Genomic DNA, 19,272 nt, shown 5'->3' with positions numbered 1-19,272 from the left:
CCTTCGGAGTTTTTTTTTTAGGAGCGAAGCTCCTTATAGCGGCACCCGTTCCGTCCCCGTCGTCGTAGTAGTAGTGTGTAACCAGTCTAAGAAAAATGAGAAAAACAATTCTGAAGTTGTGTCCGTAGCGCGGAATCAAACCAGGGACCCCTCGCTTCCGAGCGCGCGGCGTTAGCCCACTACGTCACGAAGCGCACATAGACACATGCACCACGATGGCAATTAATACCCAACATTAACGAAAGGCCACGTTTCTAGCGCGTTTCTAACGCGTTTGTGCTAGCCCGTGTAACGTGTGCTAGCACGTGTAACGTGTTTGTGTTACGGCCCGTGTAAGAAGCTGGTGTAAGACGCTGTGGCCTCTCCGCCTTACCTTCAACGCGTTTCGAACGCGCTGCCCAAGGCGGTGGAAAGTGAAGTTCAAGTCGAGGAGCGTTTATGAATACGGGGGGTATACTCTCTCAGCAGTCATGTGATGGCGTCGGCAAACGCGGCGCACGTTCCGGCATGTGTAAATGGCTGCGTAAGACGCTGTGGCCGCTCCCCCGTACTAGAGAGTACTGCACGTTTCTAACGCGTTTGTGCTAGCGTACCCTTAAGCGGGAGATCCGATGATTCCCTCCGGAGCTTCGCCCACTCATCAAATGACCCCGTGGATATGCTGTGATTTTTTTTCCTGTCATTTTTATTTTTTACTTCGAGCTGGCCGGAGTTTTTCGAGGTGCACCGGGAGTATAAAAAATACATGTCAATTTGCGTGGAGAATTTTTATGTAGAGGCTTCGGGTCAAATTCCGAAATATATGCACAAGAATAAGCCAAATTCAGCGAAACAAGTGAACGAGACCAAACAGACCAAGCAATACATAAACATTTGAGAAACACCCGATGAAGAGCTGTGAAAGACATCCAACGGAAACTCGACACACAAGAAGAAGCAACCCTGCCAGTATATATAGCCACGATAATGTGGGCCTCGAAACGGCCTAGCGAGCAGCTGTAGTGTTTTCAGAATTACGACTCACAGGCTCGCACATATAGATAGGCCTCTCTGACAATAGCATGAAACCTAAATACACACGGAACTGTTAATTTAGAATATTGAAAAAAAACGTTCATGGCATAATTTTTCAAAATTAGAATGCCATTCCGTGAGCGCTGAAGCGACTTCGCACACTGCCGGCGTCCGCGGCCAAAAAGTAGTGCGTTAGTTACAGTACGCAAGAAAAATGTACGTGCGCGTGCTTCATGACAAAATTACCTTCGTGCGAAAAAATTGTGGCGGGAAAACAATTTATTACATGTGAGCATGACCCGTAGCAGCCTACGTAACACCGAAAATTGCGTAGTCATACATTTTTTTGACCACACTACTTGCTCCGCGTCCAAGCAATGTCTCTCGGCTGTGAAACGGAGCCATATCGCTGATCTGGCAAACGAATCCTCACGCTCGGAGCCAGCAGATATGCTCCTAACTCAGTATGTTGGATGGAGCATGATGTTAATGCAATATCCGAAGCAACGACGTGATCAAAACAGAACTGCGCGATAACAATTCAATTCACATCGCTCAGTAAGAAGCTTTATTCACAGTACGTACTTACGTCCTACCGTATTTCTTGGGCGAGGATATCCGTACACAGATTCATAAACGAGTTGTTTGCACCACGGTCTAACTTACTGGCAGCACAGCACCGTGAGGAAGTCGGAATATGGCATTCATGTGCGGCTATGACGGACGTTGTCGCTCGAACAGTGGCTGCTGCTGCCATTGCTACGTGACACTTTACACCGGACGTCGTCAGAATATACTCAAAAGGACATAAAAGTGGTATTGAACACACTGAGGAACACAAGTCAAGGTCCCGCAACACGGAAGCACAGCCAGAAACCCGAGCCGACATCACGACTCAACTGGCAGCTGCGTGGTCACAACTAAGCCTTTTTCCGCACTTGAAATCGTTGCTCTTGCATTCATCGTTGTCAGCAGAGTGATCACAGCTAACGCACATGAAGATGAGATACAGTGAGCTTCAGGTACGCATATATAACACTTTCTGGAAGGAAGTATAGGAAAGAAAATCGGCGAAACGCTGGCACGGAACGACACTTCACAGATGTAAACAAACCGTCAGCCATGAGCACCGCCGACTCCGCCGAACGCGGCCGGTCGCTGGCGCGGCGCACAGCCTTATGGGAAGCACCACGTGACCAACCTGTTCCGGCGGGGGAGTTTTCTAAAACTCCCTTTGCGGAGTTCCCGGGGGGAACAAAATTTTCTTCTTCTTTCTGGGGTTTTACGTGCCAAAACCAGTTCTGATTATGAGGCACGCCGTAGTGGAGGGCTCCGGATTAATTTTGACCACCTGGGGTTCTTTAACGTGCACTACAACGCAAGCACACGGGCGTTTTTGCATTTCGCCTCCATCGAAATGCGGCCGCCGGGGCCGGGATTCGATCCCGCGACCTCGTGCTCAGCAGCGCAACGCCTTAGCTGACTGAGCCACCCCGGCGGGTGGGAACAAAATTTTGAAAGCGGAATAAAATCACGTCATGTCCGCCCTTATCCTCCCACAGGTTGTGAGCGGAGTGATACGAGGGAATGCCGTTGTATTCCTCCCATACATCGGAATAAATATTCAAGGATGGGAGTATATAGATGAACTTAGACATCGTAACAAGCGCTGATGGACGGGAACACAAAGAGGAGACAAGTAGACTGGACGGGCTTTGTGTTCCCGTCCATCAGCGCTTGTTACGATGTCTAAGTTCAGCTACAACCAACTAGCCCAAATTTCTGCTTTAAATAGGGAGTATATAGGGCACATCACCTTGTTAAAATTCCCATGTGGGGGTATTTTTGTTTACAGTGTACACTCGCATTTGCACAATCGAAGATTGTGCAAATTTGCACAATCGAATGATTACACCACAGCGCCACCACGCTCAGAGGTGTTCTTTTACGGGGATATATAGCTACCAAATGTATTTCAGGAATCGGCGGCGGTGGGTGGCGTTTCTCTGCAGTGCTGTGCTGTTGAGTATCGGAATATGCTTGTGTTTGCATCATTTGTTTTCCTTGCTGCTGGCACGTGTACATGTTTATCTTTCACCGGTGGCCGCTTTTCACCGGCTAACAAATGTTAAACGTTATCGCTAGGCACAGGACGCGCCTGCATGTATCGGAAGTTTCTCGAACGTTATCGATGCTTCTATCCATTGTCTGTTATCACCGACGCTCATGTAATCTGATTGTATGAGCGACGCGAATTGTCTAGTAATTTATGGAAGACACGCGGGCACCAGGGATTACTCTGGAACCTTCGATCACTCATTTATAAAAGCCGACGCGTTTAGCCGCTGATCAGATTTCGACGATCGCCGACTGTGTTCGCCGCTTTCGTTATGCTACGAGTGTAGCTTGCTTTTTTGGGCACAGGTTCGCCCAATAAACAATCAGTTTCGTCATACACAGTTTTACTACTGTTTTCTTCACCGCCACAACTACGTGACACTACGACTAACGATCGAAGGAAGACAACGTCGACGACTTAGACGACCACGTGAGAACTATTCTTCACGGCTTGTTGTCATCGCTGGAAAATAACAGATGTGCCGTTCTGCTCACGATCGAGTGCTTCTCCAATCCATGTATTATATCTTCTCCGGAAATACGCGGATATAAAATATAGCGCCAACCATCCACGTATGTGAATTTAATTCGAGTATGTACTTGCGAGGATTTTTTTATTTTTTCTGCCAGTTCCATTCGTATATGGTCAACTGCGACGCCGGTACCAGTGTCACGAAGCCATTTCGACGTGCCTCACACTATACCATGTATGCGTTCTTTTCAAGTGCATTGGTTTACAGTTTGGTTCATTCCGCTGTAAGCTGTTGTCCGTTAGCGTTTTGGAGCGCATGCATTCCAGCAATTGGAGACTGCGTATGCCGATAGCCGCGTCACATGCATCGGCACGCATGTTTAAATTACTAATGTGTCCACTTGTTGTGCGTGCACTGCTTGTGTACTGTGGCAGCGCTCGCTCTGAAAGCTTCTAAGGCCATCTGCACTCATGCGTGTGTGCAACATACATGCACAGGATGGACTTGCCGGCTAGTTGGACGAGCATTGTGAAAGAAATAGCGCAAAACAAGGACGACGAAAAAACATGAACCACACCACAAAGCGCTGGTGTGGTTCATGCTTTTTCGTCGTCCTTGTGTTTGCGCTGTTTCTTCTTCCACGATACATGCACACCACAGCAAGGTGCACGTAAGTTTCGGGGCATAGGGGGTTAACTTCCTTTTCCCCGTTTCCTCTCAGTGTCAATGGCACAGTGAATTGCCCCGAATTGTGCACGTTTCGTCATCTGCTTCTCACAGAAAATGTTCCAGAAACACCCACCAAAACCAGGCACATTTGTAAACTTAACTAGGTAAGACGAAGCTCCATAGAAAAAAAAGTGGTATTGAAGGCTTTCAGTATTTTTCTTTACTCCAAAATGGTTGCGCTCTCGTAGCTTCCATGTACAGATAGTGCAGTGTTAGTTAAAAAGCATGAATTTCTGAATTCCTTGCCAAAATAAGCTTGTGAAATTATTTAGGTGCTAGAACCCTGGGTTTGTAGCAATCTTTGAAACCCCTTTATTTCTAAAATGCCATTTGCAAGGCATTGAAGGCCCTTGAATTTTTGAAGTAAAGGAAAGTCCTTAAATTTGTGCACTTGACTAGACTTAGCAGACATTGCCAAGCATTTTTTAAATTTCTGTGACACACTCTCGCGCGTCACAGAGAATTTGTCTGTTGAGCTAATAGAAGGAACGTGAAATCCTTCTTATTCAAAGGATTATTTGGCTCTACCTAACACCAGGTGCATGAAGTTGACATTTTACGATGCAAGCGTTTTAAACCTGAAATACAAAGGAGCTGCGTATACAAATTTTAGGCGCATGGAACCAGTACCTAGTGTACATGGAGAAACAGAAGAAGCAAAAAGCTCAACAGGAGAGGCATTCGAAGAGAAGCCGTGTTGAAGAGTAAATCGAGAGCTACAGACACAATAAAAAGAAACTAGAAATGACTATTGCTTACTTGATGGTGAAAAGTTGAGCCAAGAAATGACATCACATACACTATCAAATCAAACAGTATTCAAAAACTGCAAATGTTGCATTAATTGTGCTATTTCAGAAAAACGTCAACCACTTTCTTGAAATGCCTCCTTGTGTGTGCTTAGGGATGGGCGGTGAAAGGCAAATTAACAGTTTCAAATGTTTGAAATCAGTGAAATGCTATTTGGTTTTTTTGTTTGCATTATAATTAACGATGTCGTTGTTGAACAAGTTATTGCCTGTCCAAGCTACTAAACACATGCATGAGGTCCTTGAAGCTAATATGTTGGGGCCCTGAAAGTACTTGAAAACCCTTGAATTTTTTTCCTTCAATATTTCTACGAACCCTGTAGAACAACTGTCATGGAGTAGAAAGCTTGGCTGAGCAGGGACTTATACGCAGAGCACAGGAAGACTAGAAATGCAGTAGTAGGCATGGAGAGCCCTGAAATAAAAGTGCCACATCTGCTCGTCTGCCTTATATTTCCGCAGTGACTGTCGCATTTTTAATACAAGTGCGCTTTCTGTTTTACTCCCATGTATGCAACATTACCAACTCCAGTGTGGGGCAGTCCTTCAGCCAGTGAAGAAATCTTTCTGTACATCCCAGTCAGCTCCGTCATTCGTCCAGCATTGTATTAGAAGATTTGTTAAAGTGGTTTAGCAGAATATGAGCAGTATACTCTTAAATTAGCTGTTTATTTGTATGCACACGTTCAGGTCCTCGGTTTGGTTGCGTGATAAATTGCCATACCTCAATTGACACAAGAAACAATTTTATCACAGTTTAATAGAATCCAAACAGTAATAATCATCACAACAATATAATGACATGCATTTCTTTTGGTACATATACAGCCCATGTCTTGGCACTGTATAAATTCAACTATACATCACAAGTACTGTCTCTTGACCAGTATTATTCACAGGTGTAAAACGATCACAGTAATTGTTCAACAAATATCACAATGATTAGTGACATACACTTTGTAACTGCTTTACATGAGCACAATGTACACAAATGGTCGCTGTGTACCTACACATGATTACACAGTGCCACCTGAGTTCTATTACTCACAGGTGTAAAATCAACAAAGCAGTTCTTTAAAAAATATCACAGCGCTTAGTGACGTACATGTTGCAACTCCGTTGTAAAAGCATAATAACAAACACTTGAACACACAGAACGCTTGCAGTGGGCCTACATGTAAATTCCACCGCCTCAGTACTAATTCAAAAGTGTAAAACCAACCAAGCAGTTCTTTGAAGAATATCACAGTGCTTAGTTACATACATTCTGTAACTGGCTTATATAATCTTTATACAAACATGAGAACATACACGAAGCTAGCGGCGCACCTACATAGAAGTACGGCCATCTGGGCACCATTATTTGCAGGTGTAAGCTCAAAAGAACAGGTCGTTATAGTGACACACATTTTGTAACTGCCTTATTTAAACATAGTACAAACACGTGAATGCAAAAAAAAAGCTTGCTCTGTGCCTACACAAAGAGACCAACACAACAGGTAAACACCACTTTGAAGACACATGTGACTGTGGCAAAGCACAGTGCTGTGCCAGTTGAAACTGCCATCCAGAAAAGTATTGAGCAATGCTTAAACCACACGCAATAAAGTGCTTAGATTTTGTGTCTAACGTACCTATTTTAATTCAAATTTCTTTATTATAGGGCTCTCTTCCAGATAAGGCATCTGATCAAACTGACCTGATTTTACACCTGCTACATGCATACAATGCACTCAGATATAAGTAACTGGTAATACTAATTATAAAAGGCGTTTAGAAACTTGATAGTGGGATGAAGATGTATGACTACAAAAGTGGTGTCTCCCTCGCACTTGTTAAACAGAAGTAAGTACGAAACTTGTTCTTTTTCACTTTTTGCATTAATGAACGTCCGGAAACCTCAAACCCCACAAAAAATACTGCTGTGTTAATTGTGTTATGAATAATTTTTTGTGAAAGCTTTTTACAGACAAGTTGTGGTCTCGTTTCTGGAGGTTGAGCTGTATCATGCAGAATAACATGGAAAGTGGTCACATGGAGTGGTCGCAGGATATGCATCGGGTGATACAAAATATCTTTTGTCAACAAAAAAAAAGGAAATGAGGTCAGCCCTGATTCTCCGTTCATCCCAAATTCTTTGGAAAGCTGCTTCCTATTTGAAACTGATGCTATTTGTTTCAGTTCCTGCATTTGCAACTTGATTTCACTCTCCGATCTCGGGTTACACACTCCATGTCGAACATGTTGCGCATAACTATATGACGGTTCAAGGCAAGTTCAACAGGATTGAAATGCAGTCGGGCCAAAAGATTCTTTCGACCTGCTAAGGAGTGGGCAGCTAAAGAATGTCCTGTAACGGTCATCACAGCACCAAAAAACCTTTCACGGCCTCTGTCTGTATCAAAGATGATTACTTCGTTGGCTCTTAACACTTGAATGAAATCTTCAAAAAAATTTCACTGCACATTATGCTTCTTCAGGTCCGCTGTGTGACCAACCCCATCAAAAAGATGCTAGACAGTTTAGAACGCTGAGAAGGTGGCAGGTTTAATATTGTTAAATAAAATACACTGAGCTTGCCCAATTTGCCTCTTTTGGTACCCATCGGGTTAGCAAGTTCGATTTCATCATAATACAGGTTGAAAAGAACAACATTTTCTTGTGTATGTTAAAAATGGGATGCGAATGAACCCTTGTTCTATCCCAGAAGTCACTAAGTACAGAATCAGTCTGCATTCTGCAGGGCTTACTTACATAGTCAACAATGTTTGGGTGCCTTAGCACATTTTGAAGGAGGTTTGCTAAGTTTACAACATAAGTCTTTACATTCCCTGTGAGCTCTACCAGAGTTGGCGGCATATAGATACCCAAATTTCGATAGTGTAGCTTTCTGAGGCGGTCACTTTTCATTTGCTCAATATCAATGCTTCAGCTTCATCAAACATCTTTTTTACCTCTTCACTAACAACAACATCAACAACAATCTTATGACACCTGTGTTGTCCTTCTAGTCGGCTACAATGAGCAGTTAATCTAGCAACCACACTGACAGTCTCTCTACTGTCTTCTAATGGGGGAGAGGTGTGTCCCACCATGCGTTCCACATTGTTGTCCCTATGTGGGCTGGTCGGGGAGGCAACAACTGTAATAGGTTTGAATATTTTAAAGTGATGCTTATACTATGTTATAACACCAAACATAGTCTTGCTCTGGCTGCACAAGAACACTGGCTCGCAGTCGTGGTGAAAAGCTTTCGTATGTTGAGCAGATGAGGTGTATGCACTACAAAAAAAGTCACAGTGGTAGCACACATGTTGCCCTACCAGGCCTGGTTCGGTTCCTTCTGACACTACTGCTGATGCTGACGTGCTGCTGCTTGCCTCGTACACTGTTGCAGCTGCAGTAGACACGGCAGTCTCTGTATCTATTGCAGCCGTGTCATCTGTCATGGTAACTTAAGGTGGTATCGGGCTCACTTCTGCAACAGAGATGTCGTTTGCCCCTTGAGGGCTCTCGTCATCAGGGCCAATAATTTCGTAGGCATTGTCTCCTGCATCGAAGGACCAATAAGAACAGCCTGAATTAATAAACATAGCTCTCAAAAATACGGACATCAAAACCTAATCACAACCTTTGCACATCAGTGACCAGGCTTAATGAATAATACTTGCAGCAGGAGTTACACAATGGTGTGTGTTCATTACAGTAAAGCCTCATCAGAAGAGATACTCAAAGGGCACGGGAAACATGTAGCTTGAAACCAAAAATTTTAAAAACAATGAGGAGCTAAACTAGATCACTTTATTATGCATCATCACTAAAGTATGTTTAGATATATCTGAAGGAATAATTGCTCAGGGTGGCTTAAACGGCCCCTAAACCACCTCTCGATATTTCTTAAACATTTCAAGTAAACACACGCATCGAAATCAGAACGCCGTCACGATCAACAATGCCAAACGCGGGGGCAGTGCTATGCACCGCGGGAGCGCCACAAAATGAATAAAACCACCCCGTGCGCCTCTCCGGACTTTTCCTGCACCCCCCCCCCCCCGTTCGTCCTGACGTCATCAGGCTGTCTCTGATGATGTCACCGCTTTCTGGTGCTGTGGATTGGTCGAACGACAGTGTACGACTGCCGGCAAGGTCGGCAAGCAAAACACGCGCTCCCTCTTCCTCGTCGCATTGCTCACCGTGCCATTGTGGGCAGCCAGTGGGGACAAAGAACAGAAACACCGACAGAACGGTCTCCCCATCAGGCTCTTCAACACAGCCAGTCACCATACGATTCCACTACATTGGCGAGGTCATTAGCGGCACCCCTAGCAGGACGACAGGCCAGCACGGCAGCAACAGAGCGCATTGGCGATGGCCTGTCACATTACATTTGGAGGTGTACTGGGCGAGGAAAAGACGATACCGTGCAGACGGCGCGTACCAGAGGATAGAGTGAAATGAGCGGGGACTATTTTTCGATCATCAAACTCTGCTATAACTGCACCGGTGTGAAAAAATTCTCGTGGCTACGTGTTCGTTGCCGTATCGTGTACAACTGCAACGCCGCAACTAAATTTCGACCTCTGGGTGGTTTAGGGGCCCTTCAAAGAAGATGTTCACAGCACTCTTTTTTTGTGACTGCAGATTGTATTAGCTTCCTTCCCAACTTCTGGAGTTACACACTCCACTTTGCAAGCCTCCTTCTTGCTCGCAATACCTTTAAGGTACTCTTTGATGCTCGTCAGCTTCAACTGCCGACACTTTCTACGCTGCACTGTCCTCGTTGTCCTCCTTTTCTAATTCATGTTGAAGGCGACATGTGCAATTGACTTGTGTGAGGATTGCATGATCTTTAAGTCCTTCGGAGCACACGAGGTGCACGAAGTGAATGTGTCTGGGTTGTGTCGCTTCGAAATAGTGAAGAATACTTGAAAAGTCACCCTTAATAACAAAGGTGTCTATTGCATGCAATGCTGTTAACGTGGCAAACATTGAAAAACCAACCAAACCTTTTCCAATGTCTCTTACAACCAAGTGTCTCTTGTAACGAGATTCTACTAAATATTTTTCATCTACGGATCATCTGCATGCACATGTATAGTCACAAAGACATGTTGTATGGAAAGGGGAACCAGGAAACAGCTCATACTCTTACTTTTTTCCCCTGACATAAGCAGCTGATAACAATATGACAAAGAAATCGGGCAGAGAGGCTAGCATAGAAGATGATCCTTTAGCTCTAAACATTTTTGGGCCCACATCACTTCCTTATATGACATGAGGAAACAACTTGATTGCAGTAATGGCTGCAGTGATCTGGGTTGATTGAAACAAACAATACTTAAAGTTGCCCTGTATGTAATTTTATCACTGCGCTTTTTAGATGTCCTGCTGGTGATCCTGACTGCACGATGCTTTTCATGCTTTTTGGCGCGATTGCTTTCTGTTCGTCTCCACTTTTTTTTTCTGACTTTCTCCCCTTTCCCCTCCCTTATTGTGTAAAGGAGCACACCTGATGTATCAAATCTGTTAACATGTGTGCTTCTCTGTGGTCTGTGTTGTATTTTTGCGCTGCACAAATCAATTCAAAATGCAAGATGTAATGTCCCTGCCTTTACTTTATTTGTATGTATGTATGTATGTATATATATATATATATATATATATATATAATGTCTCTCTCATGTTTGGAATATATGTACATTCAGGAGTGCCTGCATGCTCTTCTCGCCTGCTCCAGTGACGAAAAGGAGAGCCTTTTTATGTACCATAGTAGAGGAACATTCAAAGGTTTCCACTGTACCCATTACATCATTCATCATGTGGATCTGTCACAATACAGAATAGCAGTGGTCCATAATATTAGCCTATCATAACCTAACTGTACATTAGCACGTACCGAGATGCTGTGAAACAGCTGTTCCAAAGCCGCTGGTGCTGGCAATTTCAGCAGCAGTGCAGTGGTACAGCTGAGTGCCACCTGCATAGAGATGAATGCATATGCATGTTAACAACTCAGTAGTTGCTGACACTTTCGTAAGCTGTACACTGCACAATAAAGTAATCTAGACAACTTTGTTAGAACAAATGCACATAATTAAAACACCATTTAAACACTAACATGTATAACTGCCACTGACCTCTCACACACTAAGGGATAATACTACTGAAACATCAGTGGAGAGCTCGCAGATTACCACAGTCCATAAAGGACAAGCTTTCTTTGAGGAAAACAGCTTTAACAGCTATTAGTTTTCTTGATCTAACTAGATGCTAGCTTTGCTTTAAATGTCATGCAGTACTAGAAAATATGAAGTGCAGAAAGTGCAGAATTTCTAGCAGCAGAAGTCGTCGTCAGCCTCATGGTACAACTGATTTTTGCACTGTTTGTGTCAGTGAGCCAACACATACAAAGGAAACCAAGTTCACACATATACAGTGCCATGTGCACTTCTCCTTCTGAAAACACAGTCACCAGTTTGAATGCTGCTTACAGGAAAGGTTATAGAGAGTGCGACACTGCATGGAACTACTACTTATGACTGTATATGTATGATCTGCTTATTGGAGAGGTAGTCACATGCCATTTCTAGTCTCTTTAAGAAGCATTACTAAAGGCAGAATTAAAATTATTCGTATGTCACGAATTTCACACACACACAGTTTGGTTAAATAACTTGTGAGAAAAAGACAAGTTTACCTGGAATAGCAACCCTTTTTCCTGCTGCAAAACGTTCCTTCATATTAATGACATAAATTTACAGCGTCATAATATATCGTGTTTCTCGCAACTACTTACCGGAAGTGGCGAGTTAAGAGTGTTGATACGTGACTCATTGGGCAACAATACTGCCTAATACAAATTCTTCACAAACACGAGCACACGTCCCTCGCAGTTAATGGCAACCATATATACCTCTGTGAAACATGATCGCACCTTTGTGGTCAAAATACACGTTAGTACGACATCACCACCTCATAAAAAAAACTCAGTACAAGCCAGCAGCCGAGAGCATAATGCGAAACTGCAACTGATGTCCACTTACTGGTGGCCTGTGGTTGAGTTGCTTCTGACTGGGTGCTGAGAAACCCATGTCCTGGGTTGACCCTAAAAAACATACAGGGTTATGTGAATTGTTGAAAATGTATACACGCCGGCATTTCATAATTAAGTCGCAAAATTCATTCATTAAATCCATTCATACGTCACGAATGTCCCACATCCACAGTTTGGTTAAATAACTTGTGACAAAAAGACTTCTTTACCTGGAATAGCAGCCTTTTTTCCCGCTGCAAAACTTTCCTTCAAATCAATGAAATAACTTTACAGCGTCATAATATATTGTGTGTTTCTCACAACTACTTGCCGGCACTGACGAGTTACAGCATTGATACGTGACTCATTGGGCGACAATACTGCCTAATATAAATGCTTCACGAACAGGAGTACATGTCCCTTGCAGAGAATGGCAACCATATATACCTCTATTAGACATGGGGCCGTATTCTGAAACGTTCCACTTTTGCGATATTTCTTTTTCGCTTTCACGTGTGCGCTGATTGGCTGGTTGAGCAAAATTGAATGACGTTGGGCTCAACCAGCCAATCAGCTCATCCAATTTTGCTAAAACAGCCAATCATCGAGCGCCTGAAAGCGAAAAAGAAATTTCGCCGAAGTGGAACGTTTCAGATTACGGCCCCAGATCGCACCTTTGTGGTCAAAATGCACGTTAGTACGACATGGCCACCTCATTAAAAAAATGATAACTCAGTACAAGCCATCAGCCGACTGCATAATGTGAAATTGCAACAGATGTCCACTTACTGGTGGCCTGTGTATGAGTCACTTCTGGCAGTTGACTGGGTGCTGAGAAATACACGTCCTGGGTTGTCCCTACAAAACATACAGGGTTATGTCAAATGTTGAAAATGTAACGCGCCGGCATTTCATAATTAGGTCGTAAAACAAACGAGTAAACTAAAGACAAATGTGATGTCAACAAAGTACGCATCATATGATAGGCTGTCAACTGGTAATGCATTCCGGGAAAAACCTAATGCAAAGGAAAGACTACACACAACGTTGACACACAATTTAACTCGCTCTAGGTTTCTTCGTGTCAAATATAGTCAAATAATTATGTGTCTCGTGGTTGGGGCCTAATTAGTGTAAATTACGCACTATATTATTTAAGTATAAACCGCATGCACGCGATCTTGCGCACGACTGCGACAAGCGACGCGATGGAGATGGCTGTCGCGTTCGCTCGTCGTCTACAGTACGTACCGCATGCGAGCGACGACTTTTTAGCGACGTCTCCCCGGTGCTACCCGTATGAGGGCAGCAAATACGCGCCGAAACTGGCGTGACGCGTGCTTCATTAATTTGTGTTTTACTGTAAATAGCAGCATAAATATTTCTAAAAGTCTTGCACTTGGTTCTTATCCTTGCACGTATCAAAAAGTCGTTTGCTCGTTCCGTGCGACAATTCGTAGCACTCGACTGATGTTCTGTACATCCTGTCTCGGCTTTCGCGCTATTGGCTAGTCGCTCATAGCACTTTCGGGCGACGAGCGACGAATTCTATATTTCCAGAACCAAGCGATCTGTTCGCGCGACGGCCCGTTTCGTCGTTCGAAGCTGTCGATCGTCGCCGTCGCGCACGAATTAAATCGCTCTCATGCGGTTTGGACTTTACCCTGCAAAACATTTCTTCAAGGCGCACCTGTGCGCGCTTCGAATGAGTAGCGCTGTAAAATTTACGTACATGGCATTTAATATAGTTGCTAAACACGGATTCCCTTTGCCCTGTGTCGTGTACAGTGCGCTACATTTACCTGCCCTCTTTTTTTTTTGCATTAGCCATACTGTGTAGCACTGCACCTATACGCGCGTCAGTAAACCTCACGACACATAAATAGAAAAAAAAAAAAAACAGAAGTGCCACTCACCAATTCGAGCATGTTGTACTGGGCTGTGCCCACAGTATGAGCACCAAGCGGCCTGGAATGGTGCAGCAGGTACGTTGTTCGCGGAACGGCAAAATCCGTCGCACTCACATTGCGGGGCATTGCAATGGCCTCGCAACACACCTTTCGTGTCCACTGGTGAAAACATATCGCCCTGCTGCGCACGCGAAGGGCGCCGCCAACACAGTTCCAAACTTTGCAACCAGTTTGCACGAAAAGTCCGCAGAACGGGAGCTTCGCCATGGCGCGTCCGCGCGGCTCGGCGGCTCCTCCGATGTCAATCCGAAACTTCTTCTCTCTTGTATATATTTTTTCTTTTCCTTCGCGCGTGCGCGGTGAGTTTGTTTACGGCGCTCCGGCAGCTTCGGCCGCTTCGGCGCATTCCGTCTCGTATCGCGCACGAACATCGGTGTGAGGGGCCGTATACGGACAGCGGCCGCGTAACAACGAGTGCATATAGGCAGTACTAGTTGGTTTGGAGGCCGCTTGAAGAGTGTCACGTATATCTCCCTTTGTCGGGCTGCCCATAGCAGTTATATTCAGCAGTACGTCGAAGGGTGTCGTTTCAAGCCAGGCTATTATCCAGGACCGGACTAAGAGTGCACTGAATAAAACAAGTCCTCAACGTCGACAGACAAGCCATAATCGATACTCTCGTTGTGTTTCACATAATCAGTGACTTCTTCAGATTTCCTCACGCGGAAAGGATCAACAACCATGAGTGACTTACGGCTCTTCAGCAAAAACTGACTAACATTCTTTTGCCAAGCCCCCCCCCCCCTTCGCTCACAAAGGTTCGGAAAGGGACATCTACCTGATGTGTCTTTGCAGAAAAGAAAACCTTCAGACTGTTCCCCTTACTACTTCTAATAGCACTAGCAAGTGCGTTCAATTCCAAGTCCTTACAAAATTTCATGAACTTAGTCTTAACAATCACTGCACTTTGTTAAACAGCCACAAAGTTCTTGTCCACTGCCGCTTGGGCTTTTTCATTGAACATGCCTTTCGGCATCACAACAAATCCACCTTCCTTGTCAGCTTCTAGGAGAACCAAACTGTTCTGCCAAACTGAAAGTAACTATGTTAGACCAACTAGCCCAACAGGCGGTCCTTCCGGAACATATCACGATTTCTACGATCATAGTTTTGTTCTTGCCTGGATCATCGGTCTTTCGATGCGTAAAGCTACTACTATGTATGACTGCGCAACATGTCTATTTGTCTTCTTTGACGCATTACATACAGTGACGTTTCCTTAAATACGTGGATTTATTGGATACTTATACATATATTTAAACATCGTGTTGCGAGGCTTAGTGTGTACAAACAGTGACCAGTGACACTTTTGTGCTCTTTATGAACTTGTATCTTCGCACTTATATATTCCATTCTATTGTTGCATTTCTAATGTACATCTTGCAAAACTCCTGCTTCTTATATGTACTCACTGTTGCGACTATATTATCGGTGTAACTACAATACACGACCGGTAACAACTGCTTATGCACAATCTATTGCAACGAAGGACAGCGTCATTGAGGTTTTTCCCTGGCCGTTGCATATGTACAGTCACGTGCAAAAGTTTGTTGACCAAAGGTATGGTATGATAGTATGATAAAACTTTATTACGGTCCCTCGGAACGCGCGTCAGCACGTAGCGGGCCGCTCCCACGTCGGTACAAAAAGGCCGAGCCTCTCTGCTGCCACGATTTTATTTTTTTTCCTTCGCAGCCTGGGCATTCCGGCTGAAATCAAGAGCGCAAGCCTACGTGCGCGTGATGGACCAATACATCGTATTAAGCCAATTCGGGGCCGTGCAGCTGCGCTTGAATATATTAAAATTTTTTGCTGATGCCATGGTCTCCAAACTTCTGCTCGCGACTGTACAAAAAAGTACAAGGTTCTTTAATAACAAAGATTTATCAAAATATTTGCGCTCAACTTGGTCTTTTCATGGCCTTTACGTTTTTCACACCAGCTGTATGCACTGCTTTGCTGATTTGGAACTGATATAGTTCTAAAGTTCGTGTGATATTTTCTTTACTAATTAAATAGACCAAAAAAAAACGCGGAAGCATTGATATCAGATATTTCTGCCACAATTTTTGGGACATACGAATATATTCTTTTATGAAAAAATACATATTTTACTTGACACTGGGTAGCATTCAGTAGTTTGTTTGCAGCCTCTAATATACAATGACATTGGCAATGGAAATGTAGTTATTATGGATGTATTTGATCCCTCGACACATTCTATAAGGAGGAGGCCGTGCTGCAACGTGAGCCCCCCCTCTCCGAACAAAATTTCTGGCTATGCCACAGTGCAGTGAATCAGTCTTTGAACACTGACCAGTTACAGATGATTTTCTGCATTTACACCCGTCGCTTACCAACAGCTTAGAGAAGGTGTTCGGCTGAAATGTAGCAAATTTTCTTTACAAAGCCACTAGTTTACTTTGTTCACAGGAACCTTCCTGAGAAAACTGACGTTTATCCGAGCATTTGTTGACGTGATTTTACTCTTTGCGGCGTCGGCCATTTTCGTTACGGCGCAGTTTCGCCAAGATCACTGCCAATGGCACCGAAAATATAGCCATGCAACTAAGGCTTTCGCCTTCGAAAAACAGAAATTCCGTGGCAGTGAACATAACTCGACCAGGCACCTGCACGCAAATGCGCAAATGGACTCGTAAACTGAGGCCAACCTAGATTAAGGGTGTCAATCATGCGACTGCATATCCTGCAACATGCGCCCATCGCGACCATTTAGCAAGCTTACATTATGATTTTAGAATCAGCTTTCGAGAAATGAAGCGACAAAAGGGCATTTTTGCTTTTTTGATTCGATCGGACAAAAAGTTGGACGAGGAAAAGATGGCCGGAAGGGGGGGGGGAGGCGGAGGCCGCTCTTTCAAGATTCTGCACCCGCTTTCTCGAAGCGGGGCTGACCCTCTAAACGCCCATCAATAGCAGCAAAACTGCTGAATCACAGTTGACTAGCTGGCCGCTCGTCTCATACGCGCGGCGGTTATCAGATCAGCCATTCCTGATTCGCGCTCGTCCATGCTCGACGGTGAAATCTGTTGGCGTGGTCCTTTTTTTTCTTTTTAAAGCGAAGCTTTGTACCTCTACCATCCAAGGATTCTGTCGTGTCCGTCGTTGTAATCAAAAGACGATCCCGACGAACCGCTAACAATGGCAGCTATAGCAGTATAGCTTACTTGAATTCAGGCATTCAGCGTACAACTAAGCACTCGTTTTCGCAAGAAAAACCACAAAAACAAGCTTCAAAGTGATGAGCCAACATGATGGATGATAAGGGCTGCGGGCAAACAACGGAAACAGGCTCGGCACGGTCCGTAAGATTAGATTGCAGCTGTTGCAAAGCTTATGCAGCTGCTTGAAAGAGGGTTGACGTCATTCGAAACCCTTCCAGCCTAGTAACTGCTTCGGTTCATTTTCTAGACTACCCCACTATGGGTAGACCACGGAAAGTAAAGACGGCAGAAGAAGAGCGTGAATATAAGGCTCGGCGGAAAGAACAAAATCGTCTCGCTCAACAGCGTCGTAGGCAAAACCCAGCAGCTCTCGCACAAGATGCCGAACGTATGCGTCATGCCAGGCAGCAGGACCCAGCATATGCCGCTAGAGAAGCGGAACGTGTGCGTCAGGCCAGGCAGCAGGACCCAACATACGTCGTCAGAGACGCCGAACGCAAGAGGAGCGCCCGCCGCGAGGACGACGAGAGGCGCGAAGCGGAGAACGCTGCGAAACGGCGCAAGTACCACACTGATCATTTGGCCAAGTTCAAGGGAGCTAATTCTAAATTTAAGAAGAAATTTCTCGACGTAGAGTTTGGGTTCACTTGCTCCGTGTGCGATCGACTGTGGTTTCAACACGATCTAACGTGCATCGCAAACGTTAGGAATGCAGCGAAGAAGAAAAGTGCACTCGGCGTGTTATCGAGTAACTTCTCGGGAGCGGACGTTGCGAACTTTAAAGTGTGTGGTGCCTGCAAAGACTCGTTACTCGAAGGTAAAGTGCCTCAACTCTCCAAGACTAACGGATACATATATCCTCCGATCCCCGCACATCTGCCTCCGCTAAACATAGTAGAGGAACGTCTGGTGGCACCTAGGATTCCGTTCATGTCAATACGACGTCTCTCTCACAGAGGCGGACAGTTTGGGATAAAGGGCCAAGTCGTCAACGTCCCCATTGACGTACAAAAATATCAAGTGCGCCGCAGTCACCGTAAGGGTGGCGTAAAAAGCTTCGCTTTCCAACCACCTTCACAGGGTGGATTGGCGGGCAATTTTTTCTTTTATTGTTAAACCGTGTATTCTGTTATCGTCCAGTACACTTCGTGCGTGATCGCGCCAATTTTGAATCTTAAAGGTCCGTACGCCACGTGGTGTAAAAGCTGTGAACTAAAGGCGATGTCCTCAATTGCTGGGGTTGCAACTCTATTTGTTCGGTAGTAAGCTCCTCGAGAGTAAGCTTGGCCTTTCTATTCGTCAAAAAGTCTCGAACGTAATTGTACGTTCGTTCGCCAAGGCCGAGTTCCTGCAGTTTCGCCAGTACAGTTGCGTGCGTTACGTTGTCAAAGGCCTTCTTCAGGTCCAGGCCGAGTATGGCCTTAGTGAACCTGGTCGGGCTGTTTATGGCCTGGTGTTTTCTCCTGAACCCCAACATAGTGTGGGGGAGCAGCTCGCGGTCCTCGAGGTAGTTGGTCAGCCTTGTGAGGACCGCGTGCTCCATTACCTTCCCCACGCACGAAGTCAGGGAGATCGGTCTGAGGTTCTCTTGCTGCAGTCGCTTGCCCGGCTTCGGTATCAGCACGACGTGCACTGTCTTCCATTGCTGCGGTACGCATCCGGTTTCCCAGCACGCGTTGACGTATTCCGTCAGTTTCTTTATGGATTTATCGTCTAAATTCCTGAGCGTTTTGTTTGTGATTCCGTCGGGCCCGGGCGCCGATTTAGTGTTGAGCTTACGTAACACTGCCCTGATCTCGGACTCGCCGATCGGTCTGTCTAGGTCTTCACACTGAAAGAAAATTTAACCAGTTATAAATAAGTGGAACTAGAATGGCGATGTTATCATAGGCGAACAAAAACTTTTGTATCATTAGCATTTAACAGAATATCGGGTGTTTC

General features: G+C 44.9%; 3 protein-coding genes across 8 annotated transcripts in view; 1 reads left to right on the top strand and 2 right to left on the bottom strand.

Annotated features, from left to right (window-relative positions):
- The window catches only part of LOC119466316 (uncharacterized PE-PGRS family protein PE_PGRS20-like), a 1,297,174-nt gene that overhangs the window by 719,146 nt on the left and 558,756 nt on the right, over window positions 1-19,272 (bottom strand). The window lies entirely within an intron of this gene.
- LOC119466319 (uncharacterized PE-PGRS family protein PE_PGRS20-like) overlaps window positions 1-19,272 on the top strand; it is a 1,091,962-nt gene that overhangs the window by 554,188 nt on the left and 518,502 nt on the right. The window lies entirely within an intron of this gene.
- On the bottom strand, window positions 5,892-14,639 carry LOC119466321 (uncharacterized). 2 transcript variants are annotated; one of them, XM_049656766.1, is made up of 5 exons: window positions 14,093-14,639; window positions 12,966-13,034; window positions 12,187-12,248; window positions 11,040-11,120; window positions 5,892-8,693 (listed from the first exon to the last, which is right to left on the bottom strand). In XM_049656766.1, the coding sequence occupies exons 1-5, from the start codon at window positions 14,256-14,258 to the stop codon at window positions 8,616-8,618; spliced, it is 456 nt and encodes a 151-aa protein (XP_049512723.1). In that variant the 5' UTR covers window positions 14,259-14,639; the 3' UTR covers window positions 5,892-8,615. The 2 variants fall into 2 exon arrangements, with proteins under 2 accessions (XP_049512723.1, XP_049512724.1); XM_049656767.1 differs by lacking the exon at window positions 12,187-12,248.

This window comes from Dermacentor silvarum, chromosome 10, assembly GCF_013339745.2.
Source record: "Dermacentor silvarum isolate Dsil-2018 chromosome 10, BIME_Dsil_1.4, whole genome shotgun sequence".
Taxonomy (NCBI): domain Eukaryota; kingdom Metazoa; phylum Arthropoda; class Arachnida; order Ixodida; family Ixodidae; genus Dermacentor; species Dermacentor silvarum.
The sequence above is the reverse complement of the archived record's forward strand: the minus strand, read 5'-3'. Positions and strand labels throughout refer to the sequence as shown.